General features: G+C 39.2%; 1 protein-coding gene across 1 annotated transcript; it reads right to left on the bottom strand.

The window, feature by feature from the left end:
• Window positions 1-5,422: 5,422 nt before the first annotated feature.
• On the bottom strand, window positions 5,423-21,825 carry arl6ip5b (ADP-ribosylation factor-like 6 interacting protein 5b). The gene is made up of 3 exons (XM_077217808.1): window positions 21,404-21,825; window positions 13,064-13,281; window positions 5,423-6,786 (listed from the first exon to the last, which is right to left on the bottom strand). Exons 1-3 carry the CDS (start codon window positions 21,580-21,582, stop codon window positions 6,611-6,613), a joined length of 573 nt encoding a protein of 190 aa, XP_077073923.1. The 5' UTR covers window positions 21,583-21,825; the 3' UTR covers window positions 5,423-6,610.
• Window positions 21,826-22,328: the final 503 nt, after the last annotated feature.

The raw sequence follows: 22,328 nt of genomic DNA on the forward strand, positions 1-22,328 counted from the left end.
AAAGTATCCGGTGATGGACCAGTAATATTTTCTTCACATTTAAAAGCCGTAAGCTGTACCTAGTTCAGGACAGACCGATAGATGCAATAGAACAAGGGATTAAAAAAAATAAAAATAACACCAATAAAAGAAATATGTATATTGAGCTAAAACAACAACAACAACAACAACAACAACAACAACAACAACAACAACAACAACAACAACAACAACATCTTAACATAATTAACATCAATGGAACTCTTCTCTCAAGTTGAGTTTATAAGGAACGACTCCCTTAACCCATAGGTGCTGTTCCCAAAAAGCCCACCAAAGTAATATTAGCCTATGACATCATATAAAAACATTTTGTGCACAAAAACGAATTAATTGTACACATACTTTTAATTAATAAACTTTACACACTCATGTTATTTTCATTGTGGGGACCCAACTCAGCATGCTGTGAAAAAATATATACAGAGGAACAATAAGGACTTAATGAATCTCACAACAAATCTTTGTTCTAAGAATGTTTTCCAAACATTCTGTTTTGGTTATGGAAACATTAAAATGTCCAGTTTTGTTCATGTTAAAGGAATGTTTTGTTTAAAAGGTATCATGAAACATTCTTTCAACTAAATTTTTATTAAAAACAAAAGAATGTCACACTATCAATACTTGCAAAAGTATCAAAATTGTTTTATTTGCCGCAACGTTTCGGTCCAATGACCTTCATCAGACATAGACAACAAACTATTCAAAGCACAATCATAAAATCAACTCATTGCGAAGATCATTGATTTCTAACATGTCTGTTCAATAGCAGTCAAATTACAGGATTAATATGGTTTAAACAACTGCTTTTTCTGTACTTTCATGACTGACTAATAAAGTCCTGGAGTCGAAGCATTAAAGGGGCATTCGGCAACCCTAGCTATTTCTTTGCTGATTTTCACTTTTGTTGTCGCATGTTTTCTCATCGAGCTCCCCCTACAGCTGTGAGGCGTATATTTCACAACAATGTCGTAAAAAGAAACTCACTTGCTCTTCCTCCCCCTTTCTACCGCTGCTCATGTGCATTTGTTATTATCGGAGCCGGCCAACTTTATCGTGTGGAGTATGTCTACCGAGGTGTGTAATACATCATACACATTGAGGGCGGCGTGTGTGTTAATGTCGAATTTCCGTAAAGCAGTTTGTGTTTCTCGCTCGTTCTCGCTTCTCACAAGATTTCCTTTTTCTAATATACCGGGACGTTAATCCTCATGTTGCAAGGTTGGTTTTCCGCCTAGGAACGCTGGGGGGAGCGGGGAAAGTCACCATTCTCACCAGAACAAGTTATTAAACCATCCAAATGATTTCTACACGGTTTTATTAATCTGAAATAGTTGCTTAATGCCCCTTTAATGAAGGAAAAAGTAGTAAACAAATTCAGCCTTTGACACAACCTCTTTAATAGTTGAGACACACATCCACCTCAACACTCACGAAACAAACCTCATCATTGGTGACAATTAAAAAATATTCAAATACAAATAGTAAAAGAATAAAGCTGCATAATTTATTTGTGATGCAATGCATGCTGGGAGCCATGAAGCAGTTTTGTATTCTGGCATGAAGCATGTCACCATTGTTGAATTTTATATGCTGATTGTTGATGTCTGTGGGTGTATAATAGCACTGTAATTAATAAAGTCCTGCTCTCATGTTTTCATTTTTCAGAAAATCTGATTTTCACAATAGTATTTCATGGTCAGTAGCACATTAAACAAAACCATAGTATTTAAGTGAATTAATAACAAAACCCCCTTTTGAGCAGTGATTAGACTTCAGATGAGATCAGTAAATCAGAGGGGTCAAGCACCCGCTGCCCCGTGTAGTATCATGCCTGGTACAAGCCTGCCAAAGCTATGCTCTAAATTTTATTATAACATGGTCTGGTTTAATACTCGGTTCTGATTGGCTGCAGGGTGTCCATTAAAAAGTGATAGAGGACACCTAGTAAAGGAGTTCTGGTGAAACTGACTGTTTAACATTCGAAATTAATAAATTAATGCGCTGGCTACATCAGCTGTGAGTAACCATGGCAACAGGCAGTCAAAGTATCCGTTTACAATTTATTGTATCAAAAAAAACATCTAGTTAGCCGTTATACATAGCCTACTATGTGCGACTTCGATATTTCTTTTAAATTTAGTGGAGAATTTGACAACTTTGATGACTGGGATGCTGCTGAAGAAAGAAATTTTGGCAAGTGACCAAGGTATAAGCGGGTCAATGCCCTTCGAGGTGTCCATTGTCTAGGTATTAATGGACTTCAGCGGAGGCAACCACTGCGCGTCGGACGGTTCACGCCTCGCCGTCGTCCATTAATACCTGACAATGGACACCTCCTCGGGCATTAACCCGTACATATATCCTGCTCACTTTACAGCTTAAAATCCTAAAAATGTTTGTTCTAGAATGCTGAACACATTTACAATTTATTATTGATTCAGTTTATATAGAGGTCTATGTTTTGAATGAATATTTTGGTGGGACACTGAACCACCTGCCCTTACAGACGAGCTACGGGCTAATATACAGACTGTTTAATGAAGCTTAGACGTGTCGTTAACGCATTTATACAACACATAATGTTATTATATTTTAATTATATTGAAAATAGCTATATAAATGAAATTATACTTTATATATGAACCTAAAAGCACCAGTAGCTTATGGCAAGTAACTGCCTTAAAGGGAACTATTGATTGATTGATTCAACCGATTCGTTCAAAACTGCAGATTCATTTAAAGTACTGCTCCTACTCAGGTAGCTGATGCATCTACTTCCAAGGTGAAGGGCTTGTCGGGGTCAGGGTGTGTCAGGAGCGGAGCACTTCAGAAAGCTTGCTGCAGTTGTTTAAAGGCATTTGTGGCTTCAGGGGACCAGGACAGAGACGTGGGCTTTCCACAGAGAAGAGGAAAATGGGGATCGACCAGTTGTGGATAGCGTCTACCTTCCTCTCGTCCATGGAGACACCATCTTGACTTATGTTGTAATGAAGGAACTGGATTTCAAACTGATGGAACTAGCATTTCTCAGTTTTCAGAATCAGGTTGAACTCTTGTAACTTCTTGAGGACCTCTGTAACTTGGCAGCGGTGTTCAGGTGTGCTTCGGCGGTAGACAAGGATGTTGTTGATATAGACTAACACAAACTGGTGGAGATAATCCCAGAACATCTCATGCATACAATCTTGGACGACTGAGGGGGCATTGACCAGGCCATACAGCATAACGCAGTACTCAAAGTAGCCTGAAGAGGGTTACAAAAGCTGTTTTCCATTCATTTCCTTCGCAAATCCTGATTAGATTATAGCCGCTACAAAGGTCCAACTTAGTGTAGATGGTAGCGCCACAGAGGTGTTCAAGGGCTGCCAGGAAGAGAGGGAATTTTGCCAGGACGAGAGGACGATATCGGAATTTTATGGTGATGTTGTTGTGGGAGCGATAATCAATACAGGGCCACAAGCCTCCATCCTTTTTTGCCACAAAAAAAAAAAAACTAGAGGCAGCAGAGGAGGTTGATGGACAAATGCAGCCGTAGAACGTCCTGGATGTACTCCTCCATGGCCTTCTGCTCGGGGATGGAGCGTGGATAAATTCTTCCTCTGGGCACTGGCTCACCTGGAATGAGATTGATAGCACAGTCCGGTGGCCTGTGTGGTAGAAGTTGGAAAGCTTTCTTGGGGCGGATCATGTCACTGAAGTGGGCATAACACTCTGGAATATCCACAGACTGCTTATCAAGATGACTTTTAGTAGATGTAGAATATACTGGAACAGGTTGGACTGGAATGGAGCATTTTCAATAGCAGTTCTGGGAAACAAGATGGATAACAGTCACCCCCCAACTTTAGGACTTCCCCATTCCTCAACACGTACAGGGTGGTAATTGGATTAACCACAGTCGCCCTATGATGATGCCAGTGGTGGATTTATTAAGAACCAGAAGATGGATTTGTTCCCGATGCAGATGGTCAACTTGTAACTGGATGGGACCCACTCGATACTTAATGGTGCTACGATTCAGAGGTTTGCCAGTTATGGACTGGGCTTGGTAACTCCACTCCTTGATGGTCTTTTGGAGGTGAGATAACAGTGACTGAAATAGACACATTAGAGGCAGTAGTGGAACTAACACAAGTTTGAACAAAACTCACCAGAGGACATGGATTGATGGCATGAATTGATGGCATGCCCAGCTGCTCCGCCTTATAAACATTACCCCTGGGTCTGCCGTCGGCATCGCTCAGCCATGGGAAGTTGAGTGGATTCGATTTGCAGGGGTCCTGGAGAGCTGGCTTGCTTTGTTTACCCTCGGTGGACTCCAGACAACCCAGCATACGATGGGAGACTTAAATGGCCAATTGAATGAACTTCTTCAGTCAGATAGTGTCATCGTACAGCGAGATGCAGCCGCAGTGAAGGTGTCAATCCTTGACGAAACACTTCACGGAAGTGAAACTTTTAAGGGAGTGCGTGACCACCCAGGATTACTGCAAATCGTCGCTCTTGCTGTTAACAGAGAACTTGTTATTATAATTTTAGCTCCCTCTGTGGGGACGCGTTGAGGCTGCATCTCGAGGCTCAGTGACCGCAAGAGGAATCATGTAACAGGAATCCTTTGCATTCCTCCGCAAAGCCATAGTATGGCGCCGGGTTGGCCGTGGGACACGTGATGTAAGTCGATGGAGAAGTAGAGACCAAATTTTGTGACCAAAGGTGTAAGCCAATGTTTGGTATCTGTCTGCAGTTATAAAACAATTAAGCACACAATATATTTCTTCTCATGAACAATACACAATGTAGTGGGAAAAATGAGGTTCTGCTAAAATAGTATGTTTTTGATTCCATCCAGTTACTACATCAATTATAAGGTAAATGTTAGTTTGTACTTTGTAACAGTATGGATTACAGTTAAGAAACTTAACCAGTAAAATCATCTTTAGGCCATTACATTAATACTACACAATAATACTAGTAGTTGTTGAAATCATCCCAAGTTAGCATGGCCCCTTCATAAGGACTTCAACAGTTGTCTGTGTTGTAAAGCATGCACGCTCTCATCCTTTTTGTAGTATTCCTTTTGGAGAAACATTTCAGCTGAAAAAGGGAAGTCATTGCAGAGGTGGAGCAATATTATATTTATATAATATGTTTTAATATATTAAATATATATTATATTTTCACGAAAGATTACTAAGTCAAACATTCTTTGGAATAATGTGCATTTGTGTTTTCCCCACTTTAACCACTAACAAAGTTATGAATATAAACCTACACACACACACACACACACACACACACACACACACACACACACACACACACACACACACACACACACACACACACACACCACAATTTGTTTTAGTATAATAAATAAGTATAGTTCTCTGTGAAAAATAAGCCTTTATTCAAAATTAGCACTAGGCTAAACATCTTAAATTGCTCTGCAGTTTGAGATTACATGCTTATGTAGGAAAAAACAACATCAAAAAACGAGTTTTAGCAATTCACACTCCAGATATTATCTAAGTGACCAACACTTGATCATGCATTATCTGAAATTATCAAATGAGCTTTGAAATCAAATCTAACTAGAGGCCCTCTATTAGGTTTCACTGCACAACAGGGAGTGAAGAAATGTTAGCTGCAAAAATATAACCTGCATAGACACCATAAAAGGGTAACATTGCCTTGGATAACTTCTGCCAAAATTGTGCAGAAGGGAATAACTCTTTTAAGAGTTAATGAGTAAAAACACCAATCCCAATCCCAAACATACTGTATCTGAATTCAACCATGCATTACTTTGAAAGAAAACTTCTACCTGAAATCTGATTTCTGCAAAAGCAGTTGTTTACTTTATTACTGACTCGTATCATGTCCAAACTTTTCCACATTCATTAAATCTCTTCAAACCAGTGAGCAAACAGTAATTGTGCATTTATATGATATCAGAAGCATAAAGGTTTGTTCACCGCTGAGGCTGTTAGCCAAAAAAATAAACAAAACATGCAAAAAATGTATTTTTCATTAATAAATACACTTCAGATATCATAGCGCATGTGAAAACATTAAATTTAATTATTAATGTGCAGTAGATGATTGATGATCGCCTTCATCATGGGGGAAAGATAAGGTATAACCAAACCTATAATTTCTATGATGATAAATATTTCAAAGTGCCTTCAGTGACTGTCAATAGAAATCTATTAAAGCTTTACAAATAATACACTTTTATTCATATTCATTTGGTATGAAAACAAAAACAGACTAAATGTCAATGGAAGCTGCATACACAAAGGAAACGGGTTTAGGATATCTAGCTAAGACAAGAGTTTGATAGACAGTCTTAGCAAGAACTATAAACATGATTTTAAATAGTTCCAATCATTCTTTTTGGTGACGTGACAAACATATGGTTTTGGAATTTTGTCATACTTTGGTACTTAATAAATATTTTCATTTCTGGCATTTGGTTGTCAAACCAAGACCAACCCCCCCACCCCCCACAAAAAAAAAACCTTGAAAAGAAACAGTGGCTGTTTTTTCTTGACACTGATGTGTTTCATGCTCAATCTTTCAGCTTGCTCTCCAAAAAATCTTGAATTTTGTTGATTTTTTCTTCTTGTTGATCCAGGAGATCCAGTATGACTCCCATGGGCGTCTTCTTTAGGCCAACACCCTCAATCTTGTTCTCCAACTTGTTCTTTATGCTGCGAAGTCTCAGAGAAGCGTGGATAAGGATCACTGCAGGGGCGAAACAAAAGACTGAATCTTAAGCAACAATACCTCTCTTGATGAACAGAAACTGGACACATGGTAATATATTACATGCTATGAGACTGAACACTTAGCAAAGCTGACAGAGAAAGACGACTACTCTGTATTTAATGCCGTTTCTCCCTGTAGTCTGTCATCTTTCCAAGTGTATAGTATAGTGCCCACTGGATGCAGTGCAGTCATTCCTTTTATTATTAGTTTATTTTATTAAAATTTAGATACATAAAAACACATACATATAGTGATAAATTGGAGGCTGCTTAAAGGCAGAGTTCACCCAAAATGGAAAATTCTGTCATTAATTACTCGATCGCTTTAAAGGTCCCATATTATCAAAAATGAAATTTCATGGCTTTTTTCATGATAACAGAGGTCATGGGGAACGCAATAGCCAATGAGATGCACTTAAGACAGAATACACTCACCACTCAAAACTGAGTTTTTGTTCAGCGCTGAATTCTGCATGCTGGCAAATCCTCTGATCATAACAAACGAAGTGTTGACATTATGAAAGATTTATTGTGCAGTCAGCTTCATTGATCATTGATAATAACGGAGCTTTGTGAGATCGCGAAGAACTGAGATGTTAGTTTTTTTAGGAATTATTAGGGGCCGCTATTTCTGTCATGCCAAACCAAAAATAGTATGTTTTGCATTTCAAGCAAAAATAATATTCGAAGATTGCTGGGTATTATCCAATTAATATTTGAGAATCGCCCCCCTCCATCACATCACGCACACATGTATAGGCTATAGGCTACACACCAGAGCATGTGAGCAAAGAAGAGCAGTGTGACGCTTAAATATAAGTTAAACAAAAAACAACTAAACATACGTTTTATATTTAAGTTTCACAATATAATGTTTTTTTTAAATTTATTTCATCTATGTTGATTATATGAAAAGGAACCGCATGAGATGAGTCAGATATGATCATAAGATGCCCAATATATCGGAAAACATTTGGATGGCTCAGATATGATTTTGACCACTTATCAAGTTTTGTTTTGTAGAAAGCCTTTCTTTAAAGTGAATTTCGTTTAGTATAAATTGTATCTTCATTTTTATCAATGTTTTATCAACAAATTGCCTGGAATAATAAATAAGAAGCACAAATAGTAGATATACAGGACACAGAGGCGCAGGCGCGTGAACTGGAGCACGTCTTATTAATCAACGAAACTCAGTGTATGTACTTGCCTCACATACATGATAAGTATATCTATAGAAAGCTTGAAATGTGTACTTGTAATGAAAATAATTAAAAACGAGCAGAAATGGGCTGCTCTCTGCTTATGTATAGGTTAATTCGTATGAAGTGTGCATTTCTCTCTATAGGCGCGTTCACTACTGCGAAGTTGGCGAGTCAGTATCATCAAATTTATTTTTGCAGTCGACACTTACAGAAAACACTAGTTATTAATAAACAATTCAAATGTTTAATGCATAATCATTACTTTTGCCGTTTTTTTTGTGGCAAGCTTATGTGTGCGTTGAGATGCAGAATAGGCAATATATTAGGAAAACGCTCATTATGGTTTAGCATTCTCTCCCATATAGTATACATAACTTTCAACCCAACTTCAGTCGTGCACGGGCAGGGGCAGCCCTACTTATTTCACATATTTTCTAACCAGCACATCACTGCGACGTTCTGAGCAAGCGGCGCTTAATCTTCATAAAGCTTCGAACCGGAAAAGGACAACCGGCTTCCGGTTCAAACCCGCAATGAATCGTGGGTAAATTCGCTAACCAGGAAAAAGGTGGATACCGCAAATATATATTCTTAAAGGTGCAGTGTGTGATTTTTAGCGGCATCTAGTGGTGAGATTACAAATTGCAACCAACAGAAGTTATGGTGGCCGAAAGGAAGTGATGTCATCGTCTGAGACAGCAGAGAGTAGCCAGTTCAGCAATGAGGTTTCTTTACAAGCATAAATTAAGAAATTATGTTTACTTAATTATTCAGTAAAACTATATGTTATTGCGAATATTATTGTTACTTGTTCATCATTGTGTCAGTGTTTTATTCGCTTAACTAAGCTTGCTTCCTTGCACGAAGAGCAACATAGTAACTAAACGCGTTTGTCGGTTTAGGGCCACCGTAGAAACATGTCGGCGCATTTCAATGTAAGGGAACCCACGGTGTGTGTAGACAGAAACTACTCATTCTAAGGTAATACAAATATAACGGTTCATTAAGTAAGGTCTTTATACACCACTGAAAACTTCTTTTTCAAGGTAGTGAGGAAACGCGCTCTGTAGCACTGTGTGTTCGCTGTCGGCTACTAGAGATGTGCGGATGGTAGGGGTGGGAGATATTGACAAAAATTAATATCTCAATATTTTTTTTCTATATCTCGATATCGATATTCAGACGATATTTTTGCAATCCTTCAAAGAAATGTGTGCAAACTGGCAAAGAAGGTCCAGTTGGTCTTTTGACTTGCTGCATTTGACCTATTATTGTATAGAATTACTAGTACATAAAGATATGAGACATTATTGATTTAAAGACTCCTAAACTTTTTAAAATAATAAAATATTATTCAATAAGTCTTTATTGTTCTTTTATGGGTGTAACGGTTCACAAAATTCACGGTTCAGTTTGATACGATACAGTGGTGTCACGGTTCCGTCTGTTTCGACACAGCAAAAATAAAGAAATGCCATAGAAATTTCCTATTTATTAAAAGAAAAAATATTTTTAAATAAGTGTGAGTTTTCCTACATCTTGAAACTTTTAGTTTTATAAATGGGGTAATCTTTGAAGCATGAACAAATAATGTTTTGGTCATCACATTGAAAATAACATTTAAATAACATTTGAGTTTTGAAGTGCTGGAAAAAGATGTGTGACGTACTTGAAAGCATTTTAATATTTCTCCCAAACTTCCCTGCTTACAAGTTAGTGTTACTACATTAAATCCAAGGTGAATGATCTGTGGACTTAAAACCTATAACTAGTTCATTCATGTAACGATGTTTCTCCTGGTTTCCACGTCAGCGCTGTTTGATCCGTTAATAACGGAGAAATTGTAACGCTTCTCACTAGATCTCGTAGCGATGTTATTACTTAAGTGGCGAATTCAAATGCTTTGGTTACAGGATCTCTTATGTAGTAACGGTGTCGCTTAATCGCGCTGCACTTACATTCGTCCGAACTGATAAACGGTCCGTGAAGCACAAAATAATGAGTTTCGTTCCGCTTTCATCACATTTGCCATTTGATGTTGCACAACGTTGTGGTGTTCGCTCCAGCGCGGATTTTGGTCGGCGGGAAAAATGGTCCAACCACCGGAATGGTTCGGCTTGTAATGCGTACGGAACCGATCTCTTGGGAAAATTTATTCCATCTTTTGGATTCATTATACAATGCAATTTTCTAATGATGCAATCACGAAGCTCGCCACTTGAGGACGCCACAGACATTTAAGAAAAACTTTTTAACTTCAGATAATTTTTCCACAAACAACGCATATGTTGCCTTTTCTGACAGCTATTTTATTAATCGTACATCGGCTTTACTCTTTACGATTTTGGATTGTTTCTTCAACCTAAGAAACGTCATAACACACAGGTAAGAACTTCGTAGTTGTATATTGCAAATTAGTAGCAGCTTACTCTCTTTGCAATTGAGGAACGATCGTGAATTTGTACAAAAAATAAAATAAAATGCAGTCAAACCAACCCCTACAGTATTAAAATCCCTACATATAATTGTTTAGAGGGTTATGCGTTATTTGTTTTCTCTTTAACTTCCTTCAGCTCTTTTCATGTTTGGGGGGTCGGATTGTACAATTTATGAAATATTCGATATCCCAATTTTGCATATCGTCCAGACAACAATTTGGATATTATCGTCTAAACGATATATCGCCCACATCTAGCGGATGGGCTATTATTTCATCCGCAACCGCATCACAAAACTCATCATCCGTCCGCCATCCATCCGCAGCAACGTTTATGATCAATTTTCAAAACCGCACCCGCCCGCCATCCGCTGATACAAGGCGCTGCTGATGACAGCTGTGAGACTAGAAACCGCCCGCCACCCGCTCGAATTTAATTAAAATATTTTTTTCCGTCACGTCATCCGCCCGATCCGCGGTTTATCCGCAGAGTACGCGGCTATAACCGCCAACCGCGCATCTCTGTCGGCTACGGTAGAAACATGACGTCACAATATGTCGACCTCCATAGAAGGAGCCCGCGGGTATGGAGATATAAATGTCTCATTATAAGGTAATAAAAACATAACGGTTCATTATGCAAGGTCTTTATACACCACTGAAAACATAGTTATGGATCTTATATTGCATTTCTGTCAATAGATCCTCAGAAATATTACACATTGCACCTTTAAGGACATAAAAACCAAAAATAAAACTCCAGAAAGGGGTACAATAAAGGACCTTTAAATGATGAACACATTGAATTTAGGCTTTTATCCACATATCAACATTCATCAGCTTATATATCAGTTGTGGTAAACGGAGGCTCAAACATGTTTGTTCACGGGTATGAGAACCAATGAGGTTTATTCTCGTGTAACGCAGCCCGTTTGACCTTCTGTAAAAACCAATGAGGTAATTAGGACCTTTTATGTTTGCTGATCAATGTTTATATGTGAATACAAGCCTAAATTAAATCTGTTTGTTCATCATATAAAGCGATCGTGCGAAAGCGCTCAGATTTCATCAAAAAGATCTTCATTTGTGTCCCGAAACGAAAGTCTTACGGGTTTGGAACGACATGGGGAAGAGTAAATGATGACAGAATTTTCATTTTTGGGTGAACTAACCCTTTAACTCTCAGACATTTGGTTACTTTTTTGTCTTTAGTTTGTACAGAGTTATTCTTAAGATCCCTTTACATTGTGTTTAGTATATATATTGCGTTTGGTAATAGGGCAGTCTGCTGTAAAAGGCTCTGGTAGTGGTTTTAGGCAGGGATGTTGCCAAGAATCGGATCTGCTACTGTCAGCAAGTGCTAAAATGGAATATACTGTAATTAGGTAATGGTGTTTTGTGTTGCCATAGCTACATGCAAAACACTCTACTAAATCTCTTCCTGTTTTCCACAGTAACACAACATACTCATGCAGCACGAGTCTATCCTGAGTATATAATGATCATGTTAGGTCTGTTATTATGAATGTCACACGCTGATATAATGTAGTAGCTCAGGTCCTCCAACATTAAAGGGATAATTCACACAAAGATTACAATTCTGTCATCATTTACTCACCCTCCAAGATCATTTGAACATACTCCTCCCGAACTTTGTTAATGTAACATGATTTAGTGTTCACACCAGCGGACAATATCATCCGGTTTATTCTAAGCACGCTGCAGTCTTGTTGTCTGCTGCTTTAAATGCTCGAGCTCTTTGAAGCAGAATAGATTCTGATTGGCTGTCAATGTTTTAATCATTCATCAGCTGTAAAACATCGTTCTGAAAGTGATTCCATCGATATTGTTCCTCAGTGCCGTTACCGTTATAGTTGCGGTGTGAATTTTGCTATTCTTTTATATTTAGAATGATTTTTAGAACTATATCTTTATCGTTATCATTACAGTTATCGTCCTTGGTGTGAACGGCCCTTCGAAATGACATGAGTGAGTAAATGATGACAGAATTTTCAGTTTTGGGTGAAAAACTGAAACCATTGAGGAAGCCATTTTCTGTTTTTCAAAGTAGAATTGCTGTTTAATTAGTTACTTTTGATGCCAACGGTCATTACTGGGTGTAGAAAAGAGATGTATTATTTTTCATTTATGTATTGGTTTTATAATACCACTCACTTGTTCTGGGTAAACTCTGATTCTTCACGCTTGAAATAAAAGGTGCTTTATCGGTATTGATGGTTCCACGAAGAACCGTTAACATCCATGGAGCCTTTCCGTTGCACAAAAGGTTCTTTATGAGAAAAAAAGTTTTTACATTTAGAAGAAAAACGGTTCTTTTAAGAACTGAAAGGTTCTCTGTGGAACTTCATTGGCATCGCTTTGGTTCTCTTTTGTAACCTTCATTTTTTAGTGTGGGTGACAAATACGTAAAGATCATTATTCCTACAATGGTGACAGAAATACTGTTTGTTTTGGGGTGATGCTTCATCCACACCAGTAAGTGTCAGTACAAAGTCCAAGGAAAGCTCCAAACAAGACATAAACAGAAATGACATGATAGTGCACTTGTAATAAGGCAGTGCAAATCCAGGAGATCTAATACTAGTACTCACAGAGCATTGGGAATGTGATGCCAAAGAGAAACACCATCACTCCTCCACACAAGGACAACAGGAAGTAGCTGATTCCCATCACACCCACGACAAACAGGGCGGGATTTTTCTTCTTGAAGTTCTTGATCACGGCTTTATTCTCTCCTGCCCACACAGAGCCTGTGAAGACCAGCGCCACAACTGCCCCACCAAGAAACATGCCCAACGGGTTCAGGAAGCTGAAAAATACACACAAGTCATTTAATGCACAGCAATGACATTGATTAATCAATATTATTGCTATTATTACATTTTGTTAAAGGTGCTGTATGTAATTTTTTTCCTACATTTTGCCAGCTGCTTATTTTCTAGCGTCATCCATCCTGAAATCTCATTGAATATGAATATTAATCAGCAAGTATAGACAACGAGAGACTGTCTGTGGAATTCACATTTGGTGTGGACCGACAAATTGCTACCATTATGAAAAGAAAACATATTCCACAATAATATATTGTGTTAATATATTACAATATATTCAATAATAAGGAATTTACGTTTTTTTGCGGCTTAACTTTAACATTTGCTGTTCTTTTTTAACAGTCAAATGCAGAAAATGCTGGGAAATAAACTATTGTAACTCATTCCGTGAATGTGTGTATATGTATGTGTGAACATACATTTACATTTATATGGGAAGGAACATGTATGTGCAATATATACACAATAAAGGATAAAACTTTGTGAATATTATGTACATGTAATGCTATTTTTGTCTTCATAAAATTGTATAAATATTTTATATATATTAATATATGGCCATACATGGTCAATGCATACATTGCAGTATATGCAAAAATATAAGCACTAGTTTCCCATATATGGAAATGTATTATGTAATATATCCCTATAAATTTGCAGTATATTCCCATATATTTTTGTTCCGTAAGAGTAGGATACTGTGTAGTTTTAATACTCATTATATTTCTATGAGAATAGTGAAAGCTATACCAATAACAACACAGAGGAATGATCTAATTTGAAACACTTTAAGAACAATTTGTATTTTAAGCGTCAGACGTCAAAACTGCAGCACAAAGTGTTGGTGTGGAAGCTATAGTTATCACTCTGTTTTAACACAAAGTAAGATAATACAAAGTAAATAATAAATAGTAACAGCTCAGGCCCCAAACAGATGTAGGGTAGGTGACAAATAATGCACAATTAAATTTTTGTTGGTTACATATGAATGTGCCAAATTTTCACTGCAAATTTACACTCAGGTGGCACTGAAGCGCTTCTGATGTGGCATTATTAGTGTCTGCACACAGAATGTTTAATGCAGTTCAGAGGATGAATTCATTTGCACAGCAACTGAGCAGCACAGCAGTCTTGCCTTACCAGGAAGGGTTTTAAATGATGTGACTGATCTCCATTTATTTTAGGTTTTCAGATATTTAAATGACCATTCATATGTCAATTCAACTCAAAATTTATATACACTGCCCAGCCCCAAAAAATGTGCTTTAACCTTTTGTGATTTTTTCACCACCCGGTGTCAGTGCTCGTCTAAACTAGTTACAGCAAAGCTGCAGTGTGAGACCTGACGAATAATATCAGAATGAACAGATTTATTTATTTGTATTAAATATTTTAGATAATTTAACTAATGTAATTCACACATTTATGCAAACATTCTTAATGTGTATTGTAAAAAGCGCTATATAAATAATATTGTTAACATTCTAACGCTGTTAAGATAAATTAAATGTTAAACATTGTTAAATTTCTTTAAGGCAGTTACCGCACATTCATGCAAATATTTTAATACTGCTCTTACAAAAATCATGGTTTTGCTAACCATTGTTTAATCATTGTATTTGCAGTAAAACTGTATTATAAATGGTAATCAATCCGCAAAAAAACATGGTTATAACACTTTTACTATAATAAAACCATGGTTAATTTTCGTAAGGGTGTTTCAGTCAAATTAATTTAAAAATGTACATTCAACAGGTGTGAAATATGATCCGTAAGAGAAAACGTCTCGGGTTCCTCGCGTAACCATGGTTCCCAGAGAGTATGGAACGAGATATTGCGTCGAAGATGATCCGATGGGGAACATATAAAATCCCCTGATCAGCTTAGGAAAGCAGATTTTATATGCTATTAAAAGGGTTGCATACAGTGATATGCAAACAAAACAGGGCAGGCAGTCTCAGCTGGAGCCCTGTCATTATAAGCAGGGTTTGAAATGAACTTTTCCACTCACCGGCCAATTTGGCTACATCATTTTTAAGTTACCGGGGATTCAGAACTTCTACTAGCCATAAAGGAGAAAAAAGAAAAAAGAAATAAACCAGATTAACTATGTCACAGCTTTTTTTAATCTTAGCTATTGCTTCAATGCAATTGAACAAACGCGCCGCTATTTGTTGCGTAGTGACGGGCGTGTTCAAGTAAGCCAGACATGCGCAGATTTAGTGCAATATGAACTTTTGCAGCAAAGTGAGTAAACATCATAAGTAACCCAGTAAAATTGGCTAGTGATTTGACAGCGTTACCATCCACAGCTGATTTTTATCCGCATTTGGCGGGTGTTATTTCAAACCCTGATTATAAGTCAAGCGAGCTGCTTGACGAGTGTTGTTTTTGGTTAGCACATAGGAGCAGCAAAGAGCCCGCTCATGCCCTATATGAAACGCAAGTGTCGATGCTCACCACACAATCTTTTATTATACCACCTTGTCGAAACTACTCGCCCTGGAGGGGCGTGGCGACGAGTCTCTCAGTCATCCAGTGTCAGCTTATTAAACTCCAGTTGCACAGACGCAGTGCACAAGAAGGAATTTCAAAATTATTATAAAACTTATCGAAGGTATTCTGTGAAGACCATCCATCTGCTGAGCAAATGTCCTGAATAGGCATTCCTCTTGCCCAAGCCCAAGATGAAGCCAAACTCCTAGTGGAGTGGGCGCACACACCAACAGTCTCCTGAGAAACACGAGCTAATCGGATGGTTTCCACTATCCAGTGCGAAAGCCTCTGCTTAGACACTGGATAGCCTTTCTTAATACTCCCATACTAGACGAAAAGCTGTTGAATGTGTTACAACCTGTGGTCTGAACAGAGTTAAGAGCGTATAACCATGTCTAGGTGTCAGCCAGTCATTCGGCCCAAACTGCATACAAGTACCATTAACAGAGAGAGTTAGCATATCCCCTACTCGCTTCCCACATGCTAGCGAGAGTAGTGGTGCTGTCTTAAATGGGAGCACTTTCAGCTCGCTCGCATGAAGCGGTTGAAAGTCCCAAAGACAGGTCCCAGACTGGCATTAAATAGGGGCGGGGAGGGTTCATTACCCTGCAGAAAATTCATTATTAGAGCATGTTTGCCCACTGATCGTCCCTCAACAGTGATGTGAATGGTATACCTGTAACGTAGAGGATGAACTGCCCGCATCCGCTATCGGTCTTGCAGAAAAGCCAGGATCAGTGGAGTGAGTCAGGGCTTTCGACCAGGTAGAGAACCCTTTCAATCTGAGAGCGTATAGTTGATGGCGCTCTTGCCTCTGCTATCGTGTTCAGCACTCTCTGCGAAACACCTGGCGGACTCACGCTGCGCTGACCTGCTACACATGCTAATCCCACCGCTCCGGCCTGGGATGCAGATGCTACCCCTCGCCTGGGATAGGAGGTCCTTTGTCAGCGGATAGGGCCACAAACTGGTCCATACGCTCCGGAAACCATGACTGGTTGGGCCATTTCAGCGCTTGCCAGCAGCCATATCACCCTGTAGCCCAAGACTGGTTGCCAACTGAAGCTAAGCAGGGCTGAGCCTGGTCAGTACCTGGATGGGAGACCTGCTGAGAAAACCAGGTTGCTGCTGGAAGAGATGTTCGTGAGGCCAGTAGGGGGCTCACCCTGTGGCTCACCCTGTGCTCACCCTGTGGTCTGTGTGGGTCCTAAAGCCCCAGTATAGTGACGGGGACACTATACTGTCAAAGAGCACCGTCCTTCGGATGAGACGTTAAACCAAGAGTCCTGACTCTCTGTGCTCAAAAAAAAACCTCCCAGGATGTCTTTCGAAAGAGTAGGGGTGTAACCCCGGCATCCTGGCCTAATTTGCCCAGTGGCCTCTGTCCATCATGGCCTCCTAATCATCCCCATATATACTGATTTGGCTTCATCACTGTCTCTTCTCCACCAGTAAGCTGGTGTGTGGTGCAATATGGCTGCCGTCGCATCATCCAGGCCTTTATTTTCCGTGCACCACACCCTTTCTGGACACCCTGCCCGGTGTATCAACTGCCCTTATCCAATGCAGCCTCTGGTCTATCTTCAATAGTAAAGGTCATTGCACACTGAGGCCAAAATTTTCGTATCCGTTTTTCGTATTCATCATTCAGTGGCTCTGACTTGTCAAAACCCCATTCAAAATGCTTGTTACGGATGCGAAAAACACAGAAAATCAAATCCGATTCAATATTTTTTATGCTGGACGAAAGTTTCGGAGACAGAGTGTAAACGTGATTGACAAAACATGAGGTCACATTTATTTTTACCATGCAAAAATTGTTTACGCAAATTTCGGACTGTGTGCTCCTCCAGCCTGTAAAGCACCTCCCTGGCGATTGATGAATGCCGCCACCACTGCTGTTGTTGTCCGTTCTAATGCTCTCACAAACAGCAGAAATTCCTGCAAGGCTAAGTGAACAGCCTTCATTTCCAGGCGGTTTATATGCCACTGACTCTGGGCATCCGACCAAACCCCAAAAGCCGGTCTGCCATCACACAGGGTCGCTCAGCGATGCATCTGTTATGATCACTTTCAGTCTGACCTCCCTCTGTCACAGGACGGGGGAATCAAAGACGGAAGGCAGAGATGAAGGATCCAAATGCAAGGAGATTTTAATGGAAATAAACAATAATAATATAAATCAGAGACAAAACAACACTGAGAAAAACACTAGGAACCACAGACACCTGCATGACATCAAACAACGACCGGACAGAGAACCAGATAATACAAGGCTATTTAAACAGAGGGGTAAACGAGCTTAACAAGGGAAACCGACACACCTGGAGCAGACTAATAAAAATGGAAAAAACTACAACCTGGCCAAAAAAAACAGGAAGGAATACAAAAACTAGACACAGAGAAACTTAGAGAAAATAAAAGTCCTGAGAGCGCAAAACACAGAAGCAGATCTGACACCCTGCCCATACTGATCCCCTGATCCTGTCGAACCAGGCTGGCAGCGGGTCATCGCATGCGCTCGCGTTCTCAGCGCTTTTTCCACGCTGATGTCCTTAGCGGCAAGCTGAGGCTGCAGCTGTCATCAATCCCATCAGTCTCTGGGAAGACTTCAGAGGCATGGCTTGTTGACCTACCCGAAATGCAGCCAGAGCATGGAAAACGGTCTGAACTGGTTCGGTGACAGCCGCGAAACCATCGATCGAAAGTCTAAACTCATTCCCAGGAATGTGATGGACTGAGAGGGCTGAAGCTTGCTCTTCAGGGCATGTTCCCTGACAGACTAAGGGCCCTATTTCAACTGAGTTGAAGTATCAAACCAAAACGCAAGAAACTTTGTGGGCGGATCTAAAATGGTAATCTCTTAAGTAGCTACATTACTCATACGTGTGGTTTGGGCGTAGCGTGCAATAAACCAATCAGAGCTTCACCTCAACTTCTCTTTAAAAGCAGGCGCACTTGTTTCATGGCGGATTGCTATTATAATGGTGGATTTTGGCACGCCAGGAGTAGTTCACAGCCAAGGAGACCGACGTTCTCGTCAGACCCGTAAAAGAGAGAGAAGTGACATTGTATGGGGACGGGAGAAACCCACCTAAATTAGCTTCGGTTAAACAGGCATATAATAATTTGGGTAAATGTGTAAGCTAGATTTATACCTATTTTTTCACATCTTCATGGACATCACAATGATTTCCTCCGTGTGGTAATATTTTTCCTTGTAATTATGTATGGTTTGCAAAAATGGGAACTGCTGCGTCTGTGTAAATGAGAGGCGAAGTGTATGTGTGATGTGCACACGCTATATTATGGCCAAGCATGCGCCCTTAAAATAGCATCTGAATAACGCGTTTCCTGGTTTGAGGTGGAATTGTTTTCTGAAACTGCAAGTTCATTCCCTAATTTACAGATGTGCGTCTGTGGAGGGAAATGTCCGCCATGCGTCGGGTGCAAAATAGGAATGATACATGTGTCTTTGTGTAAAGTCAATTGCGCTGGGTGCAAGATAGTGTGCGAGAGCTCTACGTTTGTGTTCCTCCAGCACCTGCTGTGAACGGGAGATGATACGCCAATCGTCCCGGTAGTTCAACATGCGAATCCCACTGAGTCTCAGGGGGAAAGCGATGCACAGGGTGCCAAAGCCATTTCCCAAACCGCAGAACTTTGACCTGGTTAGGGACCCCGTTGAACGTGATCCTTCTGTGATGAGGAGCTATGAAGGTGAAAGGACACGTCTTTAAAATCCATCTCGATAAACCAGTCCACGGGCTGAATATGCGTGAGGATCTGTTTTACAGTGATCATCTTGAACGAGTGTTTCGCCAAAGCACGATTTAACGGTCTTAGATCCAGAATGGGACGCAAGCTATCATCCTTTTTTGGGAAAGAGTAAATAGTGGCTGTTTAGACCACAGTCTCGTTGGTCTGACGATATCACTTCCACTGATGTTTGGCCAGGAGCGTCTGGATTTCTGCCTGAAGCAGAGGTGCATTTTGCTAAGGAACTTCTGATGAGACGGAGAAAAGCGGGATGGTCTGCGCGGGAACTGAAGCGTGCAGCCGTTTCTGAACCCAGTCCGACACCAGCATCGCGCTCCGGCATGAAGTGCGTCATCAATCGCAAGTGCTTTTGGGCTTCAGTGAATTTCTTGTTTTTCAAAATAAATTAAAAAAGCATTTTATCCAATTGTGTGGTAACTGTAGGCGGGATATCCAATGATAACGACACATTCCTTCAGCTTTTGACAAAAGTACCCGCCCCTGAACTGACAGATCCCTTTCTAACCACATATTAAACCTCTTATTAGTTTTGTTAATAATTGGATTTAAATTTTAATTATTACACAGATATTCATCTTTATATATAACAACTCCCAGATATGTAACTTGATTTGCAATTGGAATATTACAGAAATTAATTAAACAATGCTGATTATGAATATTCATTCTTAGCCCTGATATCTAAAAAAGATTGTATGCATTTCACTGCTTCAATGATTTCATTCTTATCTTGCAAAAATAAGGCAGTGTCATCTGCAAACTGACAACTAAAATGTTTTTTTCATTTTTTTAAATTAAAAAAATGTACTTTTTTCTTCTAAAGGACAATCATTTGTGTTTCTAACAAAAACAAAAACAATTTCTAATCTGCCAGAAAGAAATCCCCCTTGCTAATTTAACATAACTATAATTTGTATAGGATTTTGATAGCTTTTTGAAAATAACTGCAAAACCCCCAAAATGTAATTGTTTTAAGTCAAGTCCTCTTAATTATATAGCGCTTTTTACAATATAGATTGTTTCAAAGCAGCTTTACAGTGATAACCGGAAAATAATGCAACACAATTTGTTTATGCTGTACAGCAGATCTAAAAGAAAATAGTGTTATAGTCCAGCTAAAGTAAGTTCAATGATGGTTCATTTTTGTAATAAAAATTGCATTAATTTAGTTGGCTCTGGAGAAAACAGTGATGTCATCGTCCAGCTCAGTTCAGTTCTCATATAATGGTGTCAATGCAGGAGATCAATATTATTGTTGAATATTAAGTGTCAACTAAGCAAGCCAAAAAAAAAAAAAGCCAACTTAAAAAAAAGTTGAGTTCTATCAATAAGATAAAACTATCATCTTAACCATATCCACTGTAGTCTAACATATAGGCCTATCTAGTATCAATCTATCTATCCAATATTATAACTAATGTGTCTTTCTTGAATAAAAGTCTGTTCCTCGTCTAAAATATTGTCTAGTCCTTTTCTTCAGCCACACAGAAAGTGACTCACCGAATCCAGAAAGCTGGAGAACAAAAGGCCTGCGAGGTTGACATGAGGACTACACACACCAGGGTGGGTCCGTGTCAAACACATTCCACACACGAACAAGACATATTTCACAAGTCTTGATAACATTACGGTGTTTTTCTGATTTACTATTTTAAATCCTATCTTTGACGTTCTGAATTGAAATACTGGTGCATTAAATGGAGGATAACTCGCTTTAGCCGAGCTGGCTGCCCCATTTATGCAAGCTTATGAAATTATGTAACTTATACACAAATTAAATGATGCATTCACTAATAAATATAAATAATTCATATATTTACTTACCCGACAATCAGAATTACGACGATGGCGACAGCAAAGTAATTCGTCTGGAAATAAAGCAGGTTGCTGATGACTCTGTTGTTCCATTTGCTTAAATCTTTCCAATCAGGTTTGGAGAATCGGTCAAGGCCTGGGTAGAAATCATCCCACTGTCTCAGCGGTGCGACCTCCATCCCTGCCATGATGATGATCTGATCATTGACAGCTCGGATGCCAACGGGACCGAGCAATGACGTCACGTGTGTGGGAAGAACGCATTGATCCGGGGAACACAAGTGGGCGGAGTTACCGGCCCGAGCGATGTCTGTGATTGGTCAGGTGGTACAACGGATCAAAATAATTATTAATATCCTGGTGGATTTCCAATTCAGTAGCTGTTAACGTTTCTTAGTGACATTATTCATAATGAATGTATTAACTATTACACAGTTCAGCAGTCACACAAGGTACGAGTTACTTTTCTACGTGCTGTCTTGATGGACCAATCACAAAATGCTGGCCGTCCAATCCTAGCGTCACATCCGGTGTAGAAACGGTGCGTCACAGTTCTTGAGCTAAAATAAATAAATATGACATTGACATCAAGATATCTAAAAATAAGGACATTAGGACTGAGTTAAACTTCACTATCATTCAGTTATTTGACAAGAAACTGAATTCCCCTTAACTGGACGTGTGTTTTTATAACAGTTAAAGCTCAGGGTTTATGGTGCTCACATGTTAGATATAACGTAAAGCCTACCTACCTCACTAATTAAAATGACAATCAATCAGTTTTTTGTGCAGTATTAAGAAAAAATGTTTCTCATGTTATTTTGAGACAACAGTACACTTTATAGTCCGTTATATTCTGCTGACTTGCTGTATTTTTAATAACCTCTTGACAGTACAACAGAAATACATGGGGTCAAAATGATCAAAACTAGGG

This window comes from Siphateles boraxobius, unplaced genomic scaffold (genome assembly GCF_051911475.1).
Source record: "Siphateles boraxobius isolate OS27281-9 unplaced genomic scaffold, OSU_SipBor_1 76, whole genome shotgun sequence".
NCBI classification, from domain to species: Eukaryota; Metazoa; Chordata; class Actinopteri; order Cypriniformes; family Leuciscidae; genus Siphateles; species Siphateles boraxobius.